The sequence below is a fragment of the Mus musculus genome, chromosome 12, assembly GCF_000001635.26.
Source record: "Mus musculus strain C57BL/6J chromosome 12, GRCm38.p6 C57BL/6J".
In the NCBI taxonomy this organism is placed as follows: Eukaryota; Metazoa; Chordata; class Mammalia; order Rodentia; family Muridae; genus Mus; species Mus musculus.
The window spans coordinates 88851373-88874500 of NC_000078.6; the positions used below are offsets into that span (position 1 = coordinate 88851373).

Here is a 23128-nt window from a genome sequence, read left to right on the forward strand (position 1 = left end):
TCCCTCAAGCCACCTATCAGATGGTTTGGCCATAAGGGAGATAGCATCAGATCAAGTAACCGTCCAGGGCTGAAAGACATTGTTTAGCAGTTGCAGGTGGCCAGTTGATGGCATCCTGAATGAATAAGTATGCTTTTCTGATAGAAGTGTTTTCCACAGCATGAGCCAAGTTGTGGACTCCATAAATTCCGAGATGGTGTTGGTTTTGTAGAAAGCAGAAATTACTGTATAATGAAGGTGAGGGTCAGGTGAGTTCTTCAGAGTTATGTAAGGATCAATAATGAAGGCTGTCTGTTCCCATAGCTGGGTGAGGGAAGCAGATACTCTCACCGAGTGAGTGTGATGACAGGCTTGATATAGACATAGTATTTGGACAGTTTGAGAAACAGAAGCCTTTTCCTTTGAAGTAAGAAGAGCAGAGTTCCATGAATCGCCAGAGTTTAATGGTCCAAACTTGATGACAAGTGACACCATAAAAGCAGGGCATCCATCCTGATGACAAAACTTCCTCCTGTGTTCTCCAGCCTTCTGCTCCTGGTTTCTCTTTGTGAGGTCTCCCAGCATTTCAAGTGCCCCCAAACACTACACTTATCATATTGCTAGTATCACAGGGCAGGAGGAGGGCTAAATTAAGATGTGATCTTAATTTAGCTTATTTCAGACACACAAATGAATAGAATAGAATAGAATAGAATAGAATAGAATAGAATAGAAAAAATAGAAAAATAGAAAAATAGAAAAAATAGAAAGGCTAGATTCTACTGTTAGTATGAACAACACTTGGAGACTCTGTACTATACACCTTACTCTAAACTCCACATGTACACCTGTGGGGCATTCAAGTCTGACCACACTCCCAGCTACTATCCCTGTAGAAAAGAAGAATCATGCAAATCCTGTGCATTCCTCCTTTGAGAGGGTTTCAGGAAAAGATGCAGCATTCTTCCAGGTGATGTTGCAGCTATCATTTTTAAGTTGCTATTAGAGGATTAATTTGACTTAAAAAAAAACCCTTTGGCTTCTCCATTCCCCTTTCTCTCATTTTTTTTCCACTCCCTTATCCACCCCCCCACCCCCCCCCCACCCCGCAATGACTACTTTAAAAACCATTGCTCTTCTCTCTACCAGTGCCCCGTGGCCCCCTCCTGCCTATAGGACATAGGGGCTTCTGTCTAGCCCCCACTAAATCTCTGGAGCCAATATTTCATGTCCACAAATACATGTGGTATTTATGTGTGTTGTGTGTACATCTCATATATTATGTCACACTCTGGGTCCTCACATCTCATATGAATGTTGGGAAAGTATAAGAGAACCAAGATGCTCAAAGACTTTCCCTAACCATGTTTTGCAAGATTGGTTATGTGTATGCAATTCCCCATCCATGTGGTTGTGCAGTGCTTTTTGCATGCAGACTTTGCCATGCTTCTTCGAAGGAGAGAACTGAGAAGAAATGAATGGGATGAAGCTTGAACGTGAAGCCAATGGAAGCAGCCTGGCTGGCTCCAGCATTTGTTCCTTAAGCCTCCCATCACGCATTTGCTTTGTGCTGTCTCCTGAGGATGCTGTGGGGCAACTTCCTGTGTTGTCTGTCCTATGATTTGCCATATGTTGTTTCTCAGTGTGTCTGCAGTGCACTGATGTTCACTCTCTTTCTCTCTCCTGCCGCCTCCATGGTGGACACCATGCTTCCTCTCCTTAACTGGACCTTCCACTTCCTTTCTGTAGGTAGAAGTAAAGGTAGATGACTTTATTTTTTACCATTCTATCAACCTATCCATGTGCATTTTTATTTATCCATGTGTGGCGGGAAACTGTTGATTCAATGAATATATAGGACCTGCCAGAAGTTACTGCTTTTAACAGCATGTAAAAATAAAAAAATTAAAAAGCCATTGTCATTGCTGCCCTTTAATGAACCCTGTATTCAATGTTAGGGATGTTTCTGGTTTCCTCTTAAGCCAGGCTTATGCATGATGTCATATGGTGTCTAACCGGAATAGGGTCTCCGGAAATGGACATGCTGTGTGGAAATACAATTTACTCTACTGTAGAGTGTTCTAAGATCCTTTCTTGTGATATATGTTTTAGGCACAGTGGAGGCAGGATAAGATGTCCCATGGTTTCTCGATTTTATAAATAACTGAATTTGGGGTATCAGCAGCACCAGATCAATAATGGAAGAGAAAGGGAGAGGATTGGAGAATTTTCTAATTTTACTAACTGTAGATTTTAGGGGTGTCTATTGCTCTTCTTTTCTTCAGTATTTCAATTTCTGTACTTGTGGGAGATGGAATATTAAGACTAGGGGCAGTTGGCTAAGAAAGATAGAACTAGGGGAACATGGAAAGCTGTAGAAACAGAACTGTATTACGCTGGCAGGAGGAAGAACAGAGAGGTGACAAATCCATCTTCTTCCAGGTGGTCAGGAGGAGGGGATAAGCTAAGTGTGTGGGCTTCTTACTGTGCCTCTACACTTTGGGTGGCTGGATTCATTCATTCATTTCTAAGCTCAGAGAACCTGGCTCACCTGCTAAAATTAGATTGGTTATTTGGGAGTGAAGGAGGAGTTAACTGATAAATTATAAATGTGAATCTTCATTCAGTTCTCCCCTCCAGGATAATTCTCCATTGTCTTGGTGGGCAGGTGCACTGCTGTTTTCTTCAAAAGTTGGTGCATAGCGTAAATAGAGCGAGTGAATTGTGGTGTGAGGATATGGCCAAAGGACAGGCCTGATGAGGTATTCAAAATGCTCAGTTGAAGACTTGACAGCAAACTGGTCATCTCTCATTTCAGTTTTGTGTTTTCTGTACAGCTGCCTTGGGAGTGTTTTGGCCCTTTCCAGTTTGAGCTTGGATGGTTGCCAGCTCCTTTAATGCTAAGGCTGGTTGACGGCTCCTTTAATGCTAAGCCCAAGTGGATTCATTCTCATAAATGTGCTACCCTGAACCCTTACCCCATTGCTGGATTGACACCTTCGGTAAAGAGTAGGTGGGGAAGAGGAAGAGGCCAATGGCTAGAGACCTCTTTTATACATGAAACCACCCATCTGCTCATGATATAGCCTATTGAAAATGTGTGGTTCCCCTTTTCTACTCCCCTCCCTTCCCTTTCTGTCCCCTCCCCCCTTGTCCTCTCCTCTTTCTTTCTTCTCCTCTCCTTCCCTTCCATCCTCGTGTCTCTTCATCTTTCCCCCTAAACATCCCCCTAAAATGGTGTTTGGGGTATCTGTGGGTTTTTGTACTTGGGGTCTTTCTGCAGATCATTGCTGTCACTATCACTGCTATTTATACTCCTGTGTGCTGGCCATTGTGCTCTGTGCTTTGTAGGTCTTCTCATACTTAATATCTACTATTCTATGAGGTCTGGGGTAGCATTATCTATGTTTAATAGTAATGATAACAAGGCTCAGAGAGCTGTTAGGCGACTTCTAAATGAGAATCAAATCCAAATCAGAATTCCTGACTACTCTGTGTGGTCTGTCTGAGATACAAGTATGATCTCCATGTGCATTCCTTCTAGCTGACTTTCACACATTGATTGGTCTGAAGTTCCAGCCTGCCACCTTACATTTGCTGTAACGTACATCCATATAAATGTCACCTAGTACTCTCACCTCAGTATGTCCAGAGTCAACCTTAATGTCATTTGTCTACAAACCAGTTTCCTTTTCAAATACCCCATCTTCCTCAACACCCAGCCTTGACCAACAGGAACTGCTTTCTAACTTCCTCCTTCATGAATGCTCCCCCTCCAAGACAGTCAGCCGAGAGAGCAGTGTGTGGTTGGCTCTAGAATGACTTTTGTATCTCAGTCTGCATCCAGAACTTATTAGGTCATTATCCTTTCCTACCTTGTCTCCCTGTTGCTTTTCACTTCCAGTCAGTCCTCTGATGGAGAGCTATGTAAGCTCTGCTGTCTACCAGGTGGGATACAGGATTAGCCCCATGTGGGATACAGGATGAGCCACTTCACTTTCAGAGCAGTCTCCAATGTGGTCCTGCTTTTCTAATTTAACCTTTTCCCTTGAGCTTCCATACAAAATTACTGCTTCAGGCAAGCAGACCACCAGCTTATCTTCCAGATTTCTTACTTTCCCAGCTCCCTGTTCTCTTAACAGCCCCTTCTCCCTGACCACTGCCCCCCAGAGCTCACACTTAGAATTAGTTTGACTGCATGTTGTCCTTGAGCATTGCATGCACTGGTGAGCTCTCCCTCTGTCTTTCTAACAACTTCTATTAAACTTATTGAGGATTGGGCCACTCTTTTGAATAGATTGCAAGTATGTGGAAGGCAGATGTTTTCAATGGCTCCTGTCCAGATGTGTTTAATACAATGTGCAATATGAGGAAAGGATTCAAAGTCTCTAGCCCTTATCTTGCTCTCAGTCATTTTCTCCAAAGTGAAAATCAAGCAAAATTCAAATGAAATCCTTTCCTGTAGCTAATCAGCTCAAGAAGCCATTGGTGGACTCTCACTGAGTCCTTGTCAAGGCATTCTGTCTTAGGCTTTACATGTAACCTGGTTCCACTGAGACCTCTGTCAACCCTGCAGCCTCCTACAGCCTCCAGTATCCTTTATGTTAACCCATATTGCTTTTCCCTTCCTGTGAATTTTTCTTTGAGCTCTTCCTTTTGTTCCCCCAAATGCCTCTGTGTACCCATTTCCTTCTTAATATTCCAAGGTTCAGTCTCATAAGTCTGCCAGACTTCATGCTTCTGCTATAAAGTACTTATACCCAACTGTCTTGCATGATACATGAGGTATACTCATGTTTCAATCATCATTCACCCCCAGAAAACTATAGGTGGCTGTGTCTTGGCCATCATTGTCAGCCATACTTCATGAGCTCAGGATTCAGTTCAGAGCTATACATGGTGGATGCCAATGGAATTGAGGAATGTTTAAATTGAACAATTGGCTTTCGATATGGAAATAGAAATAGATAGGGTTTGATTTTTTTCAGTTGTGATGTTGTTCATTCTCCTTCAAATACTTGTACCCCTTACTGCTATCCTTACTACTGTAACCCGCTAATCAAATGAGTACCTAGGGACATGGGATGAGACCACACATTCTGGCTCCAGTGCTCTCTGAGGCTGGGTCTTCTCTTGGCACTATGTATACAATATTAGAGGAAATAGTTGCAGATTATAGCAGGGTAAAAGTGAGAAGGTCTTGAATTATTTTTAAGCGTTTGTCAGAGAAAAGAATAGAGATTCTTCAGATCTTGTCATTCTTTAAAAGCCCAGTGATAAAACAGTAAGCCCTGTGAAGTTAAACCTATAGAGCTGAGCAGGGGTTCAGACATAATGTCAGCCCCTGCATTCAGGAGGACTTTGGACAGCATGTGGCCAAAAGCAAGAGAGCTTTTACCCAGAAGTAGCTGGCCAGAAGAGTTGTTCAGAAATCAGCATTTTCTAGCTCTTAGACACGATCTCCATGGCTTCTGCTTAAGAATGGAGAGCATGTTTGGGTTCATTCTTCTTTCTCTTGCCCACTTGAAGATGTCTACACTGAGGTAAGTGATTGAATACTTTCCCTTGAAATTGAATTTGGAGTAGGGGTTTCAGACTCAGATGCCAACAGAGACCTCACAGCTATTGTAAAGACTAGAACTAGAAATGGGAAGGAGGCACTGGAATGGCAGAAACTGTGGTAAACTGGAATACACTTGCTGGTATGCAAGAGTGTGGGTTGCATATCACCAGGGCTTCAGGGCAGACTGGAAGTGTGTTTTATAAAACATGTCAGCTTCTAACTTCATTCTGTCCCTGTAGAATCAACAATGTACAATCTACCGTGTAGATAAATGCGAATACACAAAGTGTATACACAGCACTTGCCAAATGAGTCAGGTGACAAGTTTTTGTCCTGTGGCTTGAAAAAAAAAAGATATGGTATAAACTATTTCTCCAAGATTTCCTGTTGGATGTGAGCAGTTGGCAGGAGAGATCCACCAGAAACATGCTTAATTTTCTTTTTATCCATAGCAGTCAATTTTAGGAGTTTTTCTTTTTCCTTCTGCTACTGTCAGAGAGGTTTATACATGTGTTCTGAAAAGTTGGTTTTGTTGAGTGGTGCAGGCATGAATAGGAGGCTATGAAGATGGCTGAGAATGACCAGGAAAAAAATGGAGTTATCATTTTTGATAGCTGCCAAGAACTGGTAAGATATGTATCATATGGGTTGCTATGGGTACCTAATTCCTGTCTCTTTTTCTCTACAAAACTCTTACTGGACTAGTTGAGCCAAATGTATATTCTTGGCATTTAGATTTTAGAGGCTATGATTTATTTATGTGTGTTTTTCCAACGTAGATTTGATCATTGGCCTTCTAATGCTGAACTAATAAACACTGGCTAAACTGGGAGGAGATAATCAAGCTACATGAACTTGAATGTTATTTCATGTAGACTGCATTTTGCTGGGAATGTTATTAAGGAAGCTGATTTGAGGAGCTGAGTTCCCTGTTGTCCCTGCTAGGATTCAAGCACCCTGCAAATAAGTTACTGTCTTGATAGCCAACTATTTATGCAAATTAGTACGTGCAATGCCAGCTCCTAATTATGAAAATAAACTCATCTGTGCTCTATAAATATCTAATTATAATAAAATAGAGGCAACATTACATTTCCATCTCTTGTCTTATTTGTTTCTCATCTACTGATTTTTTTCCCTCTTAACAATGAATAAAATCGCTTTTTTTTTTTTTTAAATAAAGCCTACTTTCCATGTTTCCACCCACCTTCTTTGAATGTTTTGAAAATCTTTGGGGGAAAAACATGAATGTCTTTGAAACCTAAAAGGTAAATTGCTTGATTTTAATAGTTTTGTGTTTCAGCAGTGATGACTTTAAAATATGAAGGGTGGGTTACTTCTTTCCTTGTTCAGAAATTTTTATTGGACATTAAAGACATCTTTTTACATGATTTTATTTTATTTTGGAACATTTAAAAACCATGAATGTGAATAGTAGGTATATTAATAAAACCTGTACTATGCCATTTAAATGTCTCAGTTAAATTCCTGTTGACAAGTCATAAAATAAATTACTTTATGGATTTCCTATTTGCATGGGCCTTTGCTTAACAAGTCAAGTTGGTTGATCTGAAGGGCTATGTAGTTTTTAACAGCTGGTCTATATGGATACCCATAAGAACTTGCCTTTGATAGTGCCTGAAGGGAAAGGGTAGTTGAATCACAGTGTATTATCTTCATGGTATATCTCATATAAAGAACTCAAGAGTTGCCTGTTAGAAAAATATTGACAGGAGTACAAACATGATATGACTTTTTATATGCTTAAGCTTATATTGGTTATGAATCTTTTCTCAGGTATCCAAGGCAGGAGTGTCTGTGTATCTAGGTATGGGTACAATTTGTCTACAAACTCACTGATAGGTTTTTGTTGTATAATATATTTCTATACATAGCTCCCATGTGTAGATATAATGAAAAATAACTCATTTGAATGTGATCTATATCTAAATTTAAGAGAGTCTCTCCTTCAACATTTGAAAATCATGTTTATTTAGTTCCTAACAATTATTCACAGAGAGTCAATGGCTTAAGGCCTCAACAAAATTCATGGAGGTTTAAGGACCTGCTGGCCCTGAGTATCCTACTGATGAGAGCAAACCTGTTCCAGACCCTCTGACAATTGATGGCAAGATTCTGTGGGAGTTTAACAGCACCTTTCAGCTACATCTTCTATATTAAACTGGCTTAAATGGTCCATTTTTCTTTTACTTACTACAACTTTTAATATTAAAGCTTTTTTATTTCTAAAGGAAATTTTTAGGTAACCATTTAGTTATTCAACTCTTCCACTCTTTAAATTCTCAGACTCAGAAAAGTGAATATGTTTTGTGTGTGTACATGTAGGGTATTTTTAACTTGTGTATTATTTATCTTCATTGGGGCACAGAATATGAAATATAAAATACAATGTAAAGTATATCAAATGCATGCTTCTAAGCATGCAGCTTAAAATTTTAGAAGATATATGTATATCCTCATATATATTTATTCTCATATATATATATATATATATATACACACACATATATATATATATATATATATATTCTCTCATATATGTATATATATTCTTGCCAACAGTGTCTAGATTAGGAACTATGTTTTGTCTGTCACTCTGTAAGTTTATGTCATGATACTCTGTTTGTGTTGAGTATACACATTTATTCCCTCTCCAGGACTGAGTGTACTTGTCTAGCAATCAACTTCAAGCCTTTACTGGCTTTAGCTTCATTAAGAAGATGAACTGTGAGAGACAGAGCCATTGGGGTTTTCGCTGTGTGTAAACAGAGGCAATCATGTTGCGCTTTTGTGAGGCAGCTTGGCCTTGTTTTTGATGAAGCTCAGGTTTCCCTTTGCACAAAGACCATATCTAATTGATATCATTGGGTTTTTCCTTTTTTTTTCTCCCCCTAAGGCATTTAGTAGTGAATAGAATAGAATAGGAGGAAAAGAACATATGCTTTGTAAAGAGCCAGACTAATAATGATTTCTGATGGGCATCTGATTCTAAAAGTGTTGCATCTTTCACTCAAATTTACATGTAAAGTAAGGGCAGGCACGGCGACATGAAAGCTAATGCAACTGCACGTCTTGACATAATAACAATCACAAGAAACTGGAGATCCCAGATGGCAGCTTGGCCTTTGCCATCCTTTTAATAAGCTACTAACTGCTAATTATTTCACTCTTATGGGCAAGTTAATTTACTGTTGACTCTTAAAGAGATACTACTCTCCCACCCCCACCCCCAGCCCACACAAAACAGAGCCTTTCCACCTGCAGGTTTGGAAACTGCTGCTTAGTCTGGAAGCTTTCCAGCCAATTGTAACGATGATGGCAAGTACTGGGGTGAAAAATGTTGCTTAATAGACAGGATTTTCTGTGGGTTTTCTTTTTATATAAAAATACAGATCATTTTAAAAATTGTTCGCCTAAGGATCCATTGTGTGTGTGTGTGTGTGTGTGTGTGTGTGTGTGTGTGTGTGTGTGTGTGTGTGTAAGAAGCATAGATGGAGCAGCCAAGACGCAGGGAGAATCTGAAATTTGGAGCCTATTTAAGAGTGAAAGAACAGCTGCCTTTTAAATGGTTGCTAATTCTGACAATTAATGCTGTTTTGTGAGTGTGTGATTTTCTGTAATAGCAGTTACGAGGGATGGTGGTGGGTAATAGCTCATTTCCTAAGCTTTATGATAATGGAGTGCAGAGACCACAGAACTGAGAGAAAACCCAGGCCCCATACTCTAGGGTCCTTTTAAATGAAACGCTCACAAAGCATGCGTTTCCTGCCCTGTTTTTCAGCTGCCTTAGGATGATCTTGCATTGGAACACACACACACACACACACACACACACACACACACACACACACACACAGATTATTAACTGAGTGATGTGCAGGCTGACTTGGGTGCATCAGAAATGAGCATTTGGGGAAAAAAAACTTGTTTGTAACAAGCTGTCTGACACTCAAAATATTTACTTAAAGATAAACTAATGACTACGCTTTGGGAATGCCTGTAGATCTGTTATTGAAAGGAGAGTCAGAACTTTGGCTTGGTACCATCAAAAAATACATTTCAAAACCTCAGAATTTTTGTTTATGTGTGTGTTTGTGTATTATATTTTTCCTGAAACAAAATAAATAGCAAATATAAACACATAGGAAAATCAACCTATTTTTTTGAAATCTTTACCCTGATTTTGTTGAATTTGTTACCATAGTCAGGTGTTCGTTGTTGCTGTTAAAAGTTATCAAATGGCTTGCATATTATTTGAAAATCATCATCTAATATTGCTGATAGCTATAAACAACTTGGTGATGTGAGTTGTAGCCAACTATCATCCTTACAGTGACTCCTGTGTTTTGCTGTTCATAGGAAGTCTAGAACTCACTCCTAACGTGTTCTTAACAGGCCATTCTTTGTGAAGCCCATCCATCTACTTGTTAACTGGGGAAGTTTTAATGTTATATTTCCTTAAGATTAGTGTATCACCTGGTTTCAAAAGAGTTCCAAGGGGGGAAAAAATAAGTGCATATGAAACTTGGAAGAACTTTTGTTGTTTCTTAGGACATACTCGTTCACATTGTACTATATCAGATTGCCATCTTGTGCAAAATGTTTGAGAAAGGCAAATGCTTATTGACCCTTGCCTGTCTGTCTATCTAATCTCTGTGCACATGTGCACACACACACACACACACACACACACACACACACTCAGACACAGTATCATGAACAAAAGCAGCTCTAGAAATGGAGGCTGAAATGAAACTGATCCCTTTTTTTATGTGCTAATAAATAACCAAATCAGGGTATCCACCACACTAGGGAAGCTTCCCGTGGCTATGCTACCCCTCCAGCTCTTGAAGCCATGGTGTTTTCAGTGACTCTATGACTTCACTAAGCCTTTGTGATGACAGAACTGATTGTGAATCTCCCAGAAGGCAAATGTACTCTTCTGAGTTACCTATGGAATTTCTCCTCTGTAATTTTTATTTCTGACAAGTATGTTGAAGACTATAATGGTCATATAAGAAACATGGGACAAGACAATTTTAAAGTCCCTTCCAAGTCTAGTGTGTGCCCTGAGCCTCTAGAAGGAAGCTTTCGGATTGGTTTCACTCAGGAATGCTTTTAACCACATTTTCTGTTTTGATTGGGAATAGTGTTTTTTAGAAAGGTTTGTTTCAATAGGGAAATGACTGCTTCCTGGTGAAATGCATAACACAGATGTTTAAACAACTGCAGTTTTAGACACTAGTCTTGTTAAAGTGCTTCCAGTTTGTATTACTTAAGTACTTAAATGGTTGTCCATATAGTGTGTGTAAACAGTGCTCCTAGTAATGGCTTGCTGAACCGCAGGAAGAGCTGATGTCAGCATTAAGAGGAGAGAATTACCACATACATACATAGCCTTATGTTCTTTGAAATTTGGGGCAGGTTCATAGTCCTTGTGGCTATGCCTATCTACTGTATATCATAGGTCATTTATCTGGAAATACTGGCAGTTTGACTGTGACATCTTTTGTCTGATTTCTTCTAGACAGGGAACATTCAGGTTAAAGAGTTGCTTCTTGATGAGAATTACCTGTGCTTTGCTTAGGAAGCCTTGGCTTAGCAAGGGATTTTGGGCTGTCTTCCCATACGGCTGAGGACTCTGTATGTGTCGTCTGTACACTACGAAGCAGTTGCCACTGATCCACCTGCAATACATCATTTGCCTGGGTTTATTTATCTGGGAAGAGAGATGTAGCTTTCTGATTGAGGTGTGAATGCCTCTGTTTCCCCAGTGACCAATGGACGTTGTGGCTTAGAATGAGTTTCCTAGTTCTACACTGATTCATGGGCAGTTGAAACTGGAATACTAGGTGTCTGTGAAAATAAGTATGGATTAAAGAGAGCATGGAAGAGGACCCATAAAGGTATCCTGCATGCACATCCTCATTTGTATGTGCATACACACACACAACTTACATTTAAGCTTGCCTCTAACAACAACAATAACTTATGGATCATAAACACTAACATAATCATAAACACATCTCACTAATATGTCACCCTAAAAGGTTGAGAAATTTTGATCTTTCATTTATTTTAAACTTTTTTTTTTTTTTTTTTTTTTTTTTTTACTTATAATAAGCCTACTTGGACGATCTGTTGTAAAAATTGACACAGCATTGGTAAAGTTGTATTAAGTTGCATCATATAGTAATAAAGAAGGAACTTATGAAGCTACAAGTGACCTAATATCAATTACAGTGTGATTCTTTTTCATTTGCATGTGCCCAGTTCCTATATACCGAAGTGTCTAACAGAAATCACTGAATTATTAAAACTGTTTCAGGGTTCAGAACCATGGAGAGTGCCCAGCCTCTCTCCAACAGGGAAACATTGTCCCCTTCATTCTTTAAGCTTTCCACATTATAAATAAATAAATAAATAAATAAATAAATAAATAAATAGACAAAAAAAGAAGCCCGATCCTGTTCTTTGTTATAAACAAAGAGGGCCACGGGACTTTCTTATATATTTGATGGAAACATCTGAGCCATGAAGAAAAGAAAAACATTTGGCTTACAGTTACTTTGCAAAATGCTGATTTGTCGCCTCAGATCTAGAAGCATAAAATTTCAGAGGGAGAGGAAACATGGAATCCCTTTAGTCCTTCGCACTGTAATTTTGCAGATGAATAAACATGCTGAGAGGACATGAGTGTTACATGGATCATCTATAGCCTTGTCAGGACTTGGACCAGACTTCCTGACTCCCACTAATCCTGTTTTCTTTTCCTTCTCTCCAAATAGCCGCTAAGCCTTTGTTATCTTCACTGCTGAATGACATTTGTTACAGATCACTCATAGGCCACTGATGCATTATAAGTGATTATTATTATTAATATTAATGAGCAGTTATTATTACTAAGGCCATATAAGTGATGTCGTAGAACTGTTTCTGAACTTTGTAAAGTTTTCTCCTAAATAGCTTGACAGCCTGAGATCTGATTGTCAGTAAGCTATGTTTCAAGGCTTCATGAAATGTTATGTCTCTTAAGAATTGGTTATGCTGACTGTTCTGATTTGACTGAAGTAAAATGGTGACATCAGTTGACTTTCAACATACTTTTATGCCCATTTATTTTTCTTTTGGGTGTCCTATGTTTGTGGCTTATGTAGCAGAATAGATGCATGATGGGTTCGGTAAAAATGCCCTATTATCTACTGTGTAGGACCTGGGTTTAGAATTGTCATTTAATGTTTTCCTTCCTTCCTTCCTTCCTTCCTTCCTTCCTTCCTTCCTTCCTTCCTTCCTTCCTTTTGTTAAGAATAGTTGTCATTTTATTTACAAGGACTTTAAATAAAAGAAATGTTCAACTTCTATGTCAAGTGAGAACATATTTTCAGGCAAATACCATTTCTTTCCTTCCTTCTTAATCCACCCTTTGCAGAGTTTACATGTCTGATGGGTTAACTTTAGGAACTTTCCATGAGGCAACTTAGGGGACTGTGGATCATTGTGCAAAGTCAGTTCTTAGTTACAAAATTGCTTTCCTTCAAACTGCTTTGATCACAAGGGCTCTCAAGTGTCAAAGTCATTTGGAGAACTAGATAGATAAAAAGCATGAGCACTAAGCTTTTTTTTTTTTCTAGGATAGAATAAATAAATTTGTCTTCTACTATGTGCTTAGCCTTTGATAGTGATTTGTTAAAAGGAAAAAGAAAGGCAATGATATTAAATATTTACAAGAGTGATTTAGTTGCATTATGTTGTGCTCTGCATCTCTGTTTAATAGTGAACTCAGCTACTGCTGAAATAAATGTTATTAAGCCTGAGGCCTTGTGGAGGTCATTGCCTAGGTTAGGTAAAAAGAATTTGTAGAAAATTGTGATTTTTGTCAGCCTTACAATTCTCTTTATTTTTGGTCAGCTTGTCTCTAAAAATAATAGTGAATAAAACACATGTGAGGATTCATAGACCAAGCCCCCAGGCCCCTGCCCCCAATCCTTCTGTTCAACTTGGGAGCTTGAGGCTTTTATACTTTCTTTTGTTTTGGACATCCAGAGATGGTGACAGCTCTGTCCCCTGGAGATGAACAGGGACATTCTGCCTTCCTGTTCACTGCTTCTTCTGTTGCTTTTTGCCTGACAGTTTGTTTTGGAAGACAGTACCTTTTCTCTCCCAGAAGTCTTCTTTGAAGTTATATGTACGTGTATGTATGTGCATATATATATATGCACACACACACATGTATCACACATATGTAACAATGTATATAATATACAATATAATTAAAATATATTATTAATAATTATATATTATAATTAATGTATTATGATACATAGTTTTTCTTGTTCTCTTTCAAATTCATGGCCTCTTTTTCATTCATAGATTTTCAAAGCTGACCACATGTTATTAGATTACCAATTGGTATGCTCTTCCTGGGAAAGACTGTTTTTACAGCAATAGCCCTCCTTAGTTACCTGTAGTTCTTTATTCAAGGTTGAGGTTTTGTGTCTCCACCTCTGTGTTAGCACATCGATTCTTGTCCTTGCTCAGCTGATGTTTAGGCAGTCATGTGAATAAGACTTTATGGGTGTGGCTTCTAATATTCCTAGTAGATATACTCTCACAGTAGGGAGTTTGAAGTGATTTTTAAGTACCCCTACCATCTAATCTTTACCTAAATAAAAGATCTTTAAAGCTTTTTAAAAAATTTTAAATCAATTGTAAATAGTTTCATATTGTTATTGCCACTTAAAGAAAGTGGCAAACATGACTTCAATTGATTTTAATCTGTTTTCTGTAAAATGGGGATGACACTGTCTTATTATGATATATAAATATATATTCTATATATTACAATACATATAATAATGCTTATAAATAATATGTATTTTAAATAATAACATATTGTTGTACTTTTGGAAAAATTGGGAATCATCTATGCTAGTATGTATTAAGTACAGAATAAAATGTGTGGCTGTTATGAAGTTATATTCCCTTCTTTCTTAGAGTACCAATAAAGTATAATTGAATTTAACAAGAATTGAACACAGGAGATATATAAAATGAATAAAAATTCGTCTTTGTTAATGAAAAGCTCATAAAATAGTAGAAGAAAACTCTATATATTAATTCTTCAAGAGCTAGTCTCTCTCTCGCTCACTCGCTCTCTCTCTCTCTCACACACACACATACACACACACATGCACACTAACATGTACACACAAATGTATACATTTTCATATTTCACTATTTATTGCATGCTATTTAGAATATGAAAACTTTTTTTTTCTTTCTGAGGAAAGTAGAGATTTTTTTTTTTTGTAATATGGTGTGTGTGTGTGTGATATGTGTGGGTTTTTGCATGTATAAGTGTGTATGTATTCATGTGTTGCAGGTACACACGTGGTGATTTGCATGCAGAAGTCTGAGGAAAACCTTTGGGTATCAGTTACTATTTTTCTACATTTTTTAATACAAAATCTCCTTGCTGCTCTGTGTGCCAGACTAGATGACTTGCAAACATCATAAAATCTGTCCCATTTCCTACAGGATTCTACGTTTACAGATACTTTGGTCATTGAATTTACTTTCTTTTTTGTAAGTTCTGGGGGTCCAAACTGAAGTCATTAGGATTGTTCAAGCACTTTTGCCCATTGTGTCTTCTAAAAAAAAAAAAAAAAAAAAAAAAAAAAAAGCCCTAGGGTTTTGTTTGTTTGTTTGTTTGTTTGTTGTTTGTTTGTTTTTATAAATAGTGTTATGATGTATTGACACTGTACTGCCATCTACTCATGCTTTTGCACTACTCTGTATTTATTTGATCCTAAAATCTAGGGGTGGAGTGATATAGCTCCTTTGGTAAAGTGTCTCACATGCATGAGCACTTGATTTCAATCTCCGAAGCCCACATAAAAATGATAGGCATAGAGGTGCACTCCTGAGGTCTCAACACCAGGCAGGTACAGGCAGAAGGCTCCCTGTAGGGCTGCTGGATAGCCAATCTAGCCTAATTGATGAACCAATAAGAGCCCATGATGCAAGAGAAATGCACAACAATGCTGAGGATGCTAACCAATATTGTCCTCTGGCATCTACATGTCCAACCCTATGCACCTGCATGTGTCTAAACATGCTCACATGTGGATAAAAATATTTTTCCCTACAATATAGACTAGTGAGTTGGAAATAGTGAAAATCAGCAAGGGTCAAAAAAAATTATACTATGTATTAGTCAGGGAAGGCTTGCTGGTATGAGAAACAATTTCCAAACCGAGTCAATGAATGCTACTCAAACATTTCTTACTCACTGCAGTTTGCTGAGCAAAAGGATAATAGGTGGAACATGGACTCTGCTCCACACTGTCACTCAGGCATCCAGGACCTTGCATCCTGTAAGTTAGTCATTTTACAGAGTGAGATCCTTCTCTTTGGGTAACTGTAGAGGAGGAGAAGGAGAACCTAGATAATATTTTAAAGCGGAAGTAATGTGTATCATTTATTATTGGCAGAACTCGGTCACGTGATCCTATGCAGTTGCAATCTATCTGTGAGCACGGGGTCAGTCTCTACCCCAGAGGAAGGTTATTTTCCGTTCCCGCATCATCTTATGCAGATTAGCTTTATTCAGCTCACAGGTTTGAACAAATAAATTACCATCCTTGTTTGTATGAAATAATACAAATGATGAAATAATAGAGGGTCACTGTTCATTTCTTTGTCTGTGATAAGCATGAATTTGTATTTCATTGTAAACAAAATGGTTTCAAGTTACTGTAACTTCCTTAATTAAATTCATTGGATCACCCTGGGGACGTGTGCAACTATTAGCTTACCTCCAGCCCAGAACCTGCCTCTCTAGCTTATTCTTACAAATCAGTAAATTTGTGATAAATTGTCCTGTAGAAAATTCTAAGAAAGGACATGTTCTAGAACAGAGGTGTTTGAGACTTTACTATAAGTGTCTTAAAATATATATTTATGGAGTCTAAAAGAAATTTCACACTTATCTCAGCTTATAAACCTATTTTCTATATATGGATATTTTATTGTAGATTCTGTTTAGCATTTTCACTTGACCTGACTTGAGTTGATGAACTGGGGCCAAACACCTGAATCAACAAGATTTTGTTTTATTCCAATTACTGGAGAAAAGCATTGTATATCTGTCTTTCCACGTTATGAGCTACAAAGGGTCACTCTTGATTGAGACAATTTCATTGTTGCATTAGCATAATGAAAAGGGATGTTTCTTTGACAGGCTGGCTTATTATTTGTGGATAACTTGTGAACAGTTAGCTGATGATGACCTGTTTTTGTTTGTTTGTTTGTTTGACTTTAGATTCACCTATTCTATTGTATGCCGAGAAACAATTAAAACTATGGTATTTTGAAATGTATCCTTCCCTGCCACTCTGCCTTTGTGGAGAGCTTGGCTGCATCCTGCTTCTTCAGTAGATGTCAGAGTGAGGATAATTCTGGGCTTGTGATTTTTCTCTCTCCTTTTATCTGCCTCTTTTTGTGTCTTTGTGTGCAAGTCTATGATTACTGTTGGGTTCTCCCCTCCCCTAAATGCCAGCAATTATCTCACAGGTGGAGGGATTAGGAAAGAGCTGGGACAATTGTACTAGGATTAGAATAAAGACTCCCCTCCCCCTTTAAATGCAATGGCAGGGGGGATTGAAGACTTGAAAGGGGCCAGGCAGAGCTGTGGGGGAGATTTGACAATTTGCTTTTGATTCATAAATCCCTAGAGAGAGTGAAGGAAGATTCCCCTGATAGGAAAAAAGAATAATAAAAAGCCAGAGATGCTTGGAGTTAGATTCTTGTTTGGGGAGCAGGGCTGTAGAAATTCAGGGTGGCCATTTTTCCTTTCTAAAACCTATTTAGCCCATCTCTTCAAAAATTATTCTGGGAAGAAAAGGAAGCTAAAGGGGTCTAATGTATGTCCAAGCCAAGAGAATTGTAGTGAGACATTATCTTTCTTCCCAAGGGAGAATGATTTATTTAGATGATGTTCTGTCAGGGTGTTTGTTTGTTTGTTTGTTTGTTTGTTTGTTTCAGATGCAAGGGTCACACTTGGGAACCCAGCTACCTTACACAGAAAAGGGGATTTGGGGCTTCCTAAGAAGTCTAGTAACACAAGGGAGGTGACCAGGACCCAGTGTTTTTCTTCTGCTAGGATTTGGCTTTGCTTGTTTGGTGCTGGCTTCAGTCTTTGCAGGCTCCTCCCTCTCTTATAAGGCTGCTGATGGCTATAAACCAGGGCAATTTGCTTTTTCATTCAGGTACACTCATTCCTTGTTGGATTAGTTACATTTCTCCAGGGAAACTGATGCATATATCAGTACACACACATACACACACACACACACACACACACACAGACACAGAGAGAGAGAGAGAGACAGAAAGAGAGACAGACAGAGAGAGAGAGACACAGACACACACACACAGAGAGAGAGAGAGAGAGAGAGAGAGAGAGAGAGAGAGAAACTGAGAAAGCTCAGGTGATCTTGGAGCCTAAAAAGTGCTAGTGTCTGTCATCTGCAACTTGGAGAGAAAAATGAGAAGACATGGTTACAGTTGGAACTTAAGGCCTAAGAAATGATGGCATAAATACCAGATAGAGGTATGGAGAAGACTGATGGCTTAGCTTATGGCATCAGTCACAAACAACGAGTTCTTTGTTCACATTTTTATGCTATTGAGGCTGTCAAAGACTGAAGTCTGTTTTACTCATTCTCACACAGAAACATACTCAGAGACACACTCAGAAGTAGTGTTGGGTCTGGATACCCAGGATGAGTCTGACAAGTTGGTTCAAGCTTCAGTAGCTCAGGTCTACTCCCTGTCAATTTGATATTCACATGCACCTCCTTAAGTGATACTTAATTACTCAATGAAAAAAAATCAAGATCCACCCAACAGGGTCTATCTATCCCAGTTCCAACTGGAAACACATTCCCTGTCCCAAGAAGAAGTAAAATCTTTGACTGATGCTCCCGCCTCTCTTTGATAACACATAACTTAAATATTATGATGCAGAGAAAACACTCTCCCTATTCTACCATGTAAAGTAATATATCTTATGGCACATGGTAAGTGATTAAAAGGGGAAAGCAATCAAAGACATTTACCATATACGTATATCTATGACAAAATGAGGATATAATTATCCTAATTGAAGTCCGTATTTTAATAATTGGCCATATTTTGGTGTTTACAACTACTTTCTTCTGTTATCTATTTTGTATTCCTTTTCAAGTATTTATGCTGACTTGCTTGCGAGATAACTCACACATGCATTCCCAAAGGACTAACCTTTTGGTGGTCCTGCCTGGATTGAGCTGTTCTGGCCCTGCAGATTATAAATACAGGACTATATAAAGAGATGTCTTTAATGGGTCTCCTGGCTGTTCTTCCTGTATTAATCATAGAGTGATAATCCTTGGTAGTCAGGATCACTAACTTAGTTAGTATGATAACCCAAGTACAATAATCCCCTTCTCAGCTAGTTATGAAAGACCTTGGAACTTCAAACTAACCAGTTCCCCTGTAAGTTACTGAATGCCTATAATTATGGGTTTTTCTGGCTTTTGGGGGTCTGAGTCACTCATAGGACAGAGTTGACATTATCTGTAGTATTTGAGACTTAAGGGAAGACTGGAGACTAGACCTCACATCTAAAAGAATGGATATTGGGGCAGCAAATATACATGGCTAAAATAAATTTTAAAATGCAAAACCAAATCCAACCGTGCCCTCAGTAGGGACTTGTTAAATCACGAGTGTACATCTTCATCATCTGTCTGTGAGGAGCTCCTGTTTCTGGAGGGTGGATATCAGCCTACTCAGGGTACCAGCAGAGGCATCATTAGTAGACAGAAGGGAAAAATGGAAAGTATCCTAGCATCTGTGTGATAAGGGATCTTGGTTCACTGTTATGAAAAGAGGCAGGACAATACCCGTGAGGATCGAGGGTTGCCAGACTCATGTCACTTTAAGTAAAAACTGCTCTGATGGAGTTTCCCATCTGCTTAGATCTCTGGGCTCTATTTAGGTCACCTGACATGGATTGCTCTTGATGGATAAAGGACTAAGGAGGTCCTCTAGTCTCAAGTGTGTTTTTAACAGAGTGGCTCTTAGTAAATATCTCTTTCTCAGATGCCCTGCTTCATTCTCAGTCTTCCTTTTCAGCTGTGCTTAATCAGCTGCTGCCCCTTAGCATACTGACCTAATTCTCAACCATACATTCAATTTAGGCTTTTGAGACAGTATGGCTCCTGTTTTATAGCTGGTGTTTGCTCCCTCTTGACCCATGGCCACTGGTATCATCACTAATTTTACTCATTCTCACCAGTGTAGCCAGCAACAACAGACCGTGGCTGAAGATGCAGGCAGAATAAAACAAGTCTTAAGACACATTAGCTCTGAGACTGTGATGGTCATGTCCTGTAAGTCAGTACCAGAAAATCTTCTTCAATGGGCTGCTGTTCCTCAGGCCCCAGATACCTTTGACTTCCTCAATCCATACTGGGGAGAGCAGGGATTCTTATAGTTTACTGTGCACATGATTCAATTGGCCATTTGTTGAATGCAGGCTCTGAAATAGGAGAGTTGGGCTGGGAAGATGATATTCTGCATTTTTTAACAAGTTCCCTAGAGAAGCATGCCAAGACTACTCATGCATAGGCCAGTCTTAGGAAGTCTTTAAGGTTTTCAGCTTGGATGCTGCTGCAAATGAAGCCATCTGGTCTACAGCCCTCTACGGTCAGGTCAGAAGGTGAAGACCTCAAAGAGGAGGGCAGCATTAAAACGCCAGGGACTCCGGTTCTTCGGATCACGTGGTTATGGTTAGGTAGCTAAGGAGGCATCTTGCGAAACTCAAGCCTTCTCATTCTCAGTGGATGTCAGAGGTGGGGTTTTGTCTCTGCATTCATGTCTGTACAGGACGTGATGACACTGGCTTATTTCCCAGAGTCTGGGGAACATTCAGTCACGTCTTTCATGATAAATACACAGTGCTATTTTATCCACTCTAATAAGGAAAAAGAAACCCATGGAGAATAGTTTGTAATTAATTCTATCACCCTAAATCCCCCCTAGTTTTGTAATGAATTATATCAAAGACTCATTTGGGGGAATCTACAAATATTCACAAGCTGCCCGGTATAAATTTTTTGGGCTTATCAGGTAAAAGTATCATATGTGTGCTATCCTCAAGTCCCAACCCCTTCCCTGAATTTCTAAAAGTGTTTTCTTACATACTAGTAGTACTTATAGGTCTAAGAGACCCATGGCTGTATGAAGATGTTGTTATATTCTCGCCAGCTCACAGCCAGCACCGAGGCTTGTAGCTGGACATGGAGGATGCTGCACTTGAGTTTTCTAAAAATATATTATCAGTCTGGAGATCTCTGGGCTCTGTTCAGTCCTATTTGATCATACCCTCTCTATTTCTTATCTGTATAATCCCACAGGAAGACCAGATCTACACACAAACACAGAGAAGTAAATGTTTAGCTCATAACAAAGCAGGGTACTTAACCCTCTGGTTGATTCCACTGTTTTATTTGGACTAAAGCTAGGGGCAAACTAGAAGCACTGGACTGCTGTTAGGGACACACACAGGTGAATTAGGAAGCTCTGTGTCCACAATTGACTTCCTGCATCTTTATTGGCTGAGAGGTTTATGGTGAGGAATGGCTCCAGTCCCAGCTGGCAGTGGCTGGATGGTGGTGTTTACCTGCTGTCTTCAGGGATGTGGTATGAACAGCTGTAAGGCTAAGTGGTTATTCAGTATTCTGAGAAAGGTTAAAATGTGGATCTTTGGCTTCCCTGGAGGACTAATCCTGTAACAGGAGAGCCACAGAAAATGTGCGTCACTTGGGAAGGGAGCCGGCACCAGGATTTTTGTTATTATTACAGTTACAAATGAAAGTGTTTGAAACTTAAATCTGGATTGAGGCTATGAGATGAGAAATACACAGATGGAAATGAATTATGTATTCCATCACCAGGGTCCTGAAAACGTGGAATAGGTGTTAATCTCCTTTTGGGCCAGGCTTGAAGTCGCCTGCGCAAAATCTGACCTTATCTACTCCTGGCCAGACACCTCAGCTTCCAGTGAATTGCTTTGAGAATAATCCAAATAGGGCCTTTACCCCCGTTGTTCTGAAGAATGTGAAATTTTACCTAGCATGGAGTCAAGGGAACAGAAAGTGCTTGTGTCTGTGATTTCTCTTAATCCCATAATTTCCCAAAAGATGCAAAGGGAAGAAAGGGAGGGTCATCTGGAGAGCACACAGGGTCTTGGGGACACTGTGAATCTCCTATGCACCATGCTGGGACAATGTATCCTGCCCAATGAATCCATTTTGCATTTCAGTCCATCGTGGAACATTTATTGTTCCCATTTCACTGATGAAGAAATTGAGGCTTAAAGAGACCATCTCACCATCACCCCAGCTCTTAATTATCCTTGGGAGGTTTATTTTATCTCTGTCTTGAGTCCTTTTTTTTTTTTAACCCCACCTCCACCCCCAGGGTTACTGCTTTCTGTCTTGCTCATAACAGTAGAGGTAATGTAGACATCTAAAAATTCCCCAAGATGGGGAAGGGAGAACCAAGTATGTCAGGGGTTATATTGAGGATGGAACAAAAAATTGTCATTCTTCATAAAGATTCATTATCTGTCCTTTTATACTCTCCTGTCCTGTCCACCAGTTTCTTGCTGGATCTGTCAATATTTGCACCTCTATACTTGGCTTTCTTCCTGTTTCCTCTCTCTGCTCTTTACCAAACATGAGCTTTACTGCAAAGTTTCCATCAGAGCTCTCTGTTTGATTTAGCTGATTTTCTTTGCTAACACATTTCTGAGTCAGTTGCTTAGAGGAAGGCATTGTTACTAACACTCTGCTTCCAGGGTAATGAGAAGTGGAGAGTCTAAGGGAACTTTTCTTTCTTTCTTTTTTTCTTTTCTTTTCTTTTCTTTTTTTTTTTAAGAAAATAAGAACTTTTAAAGTTTCAAGGTTGCCGAATCAATGAAAATAACGGTATGTATTTAAGAGCATGTTGCATCCTCACTAACTAGGTAGCCTTTGACCCACTGCTGGCCCTGTGCCCACCAGATCCATTTTTAAGGTATTCACGAGTTAGACATCACATCACTGAATAGCCAAGAGCTACCTATCTAATGGACATGGAGCAGAGATGAGGGAAGGCTCTGAAGGCTTACAGGGCATTGATCTTCTGCTGTAGCTCTCTTCTTTGTCTCTTTCAATGAGATTTGACTCAAATTGTTATGTACCCCAAACTTTTCATTCTTTTATACCATGCTACTCCTAAACCACAAAGTAGATTGTCTTTTCTTTCCACTCAATCAACTCTTGAGCTCTATGATAAGCTAAAAATATGGAGTCTCTGTAGCTCCTCAGGGGTTAGGGTTGAGTGAATGAGATAGGCCTGACCCTTGTGTTCAGAATGTTAATGATCCCTTGGAGAAGATACATATGGGAAAGCCATTCATGTGAGGTTTTTGAAGAAGGGACACAGAGTATGTTAGGCAGGACACATGTCCTG

The 23128-nt window shown here is 39.2% G+C and overlaps 1 protein-coding gene across 42 annotated transcripts in view; it reads left to right on the forward strand.

The window, feature by feature from the left end:
- Nrxn3 (neurexin III) overlaps positions 1-23128 on the forward strand; it is a 1612235-nt gene that overhangs the window by 128672 nt on the left and 1460435 nt on the right. For 32 of the 42 annotated variants that reach the window (XR_001780421.2, XR_001780422.2, XR_001780425.2 and 29 more), the window contains exon 5: positions 1729-1740. The exons of the other annotated variants lie outside the window; for them this stretch is intronic. Coding sequence is in view for 27 of the 32 variants with exons in the window: in XM_006515534.2 (XP_006515597.1) it covers positions 1729-1740 (12 nt within the window). In the remaining 5 variants the exon portion in view is untranslated. The remainder of the gene's footprint in view (positions 1-1728; positions 1741-23128) is intronic. 42 annotated transcript variants of the gene reach the window in all.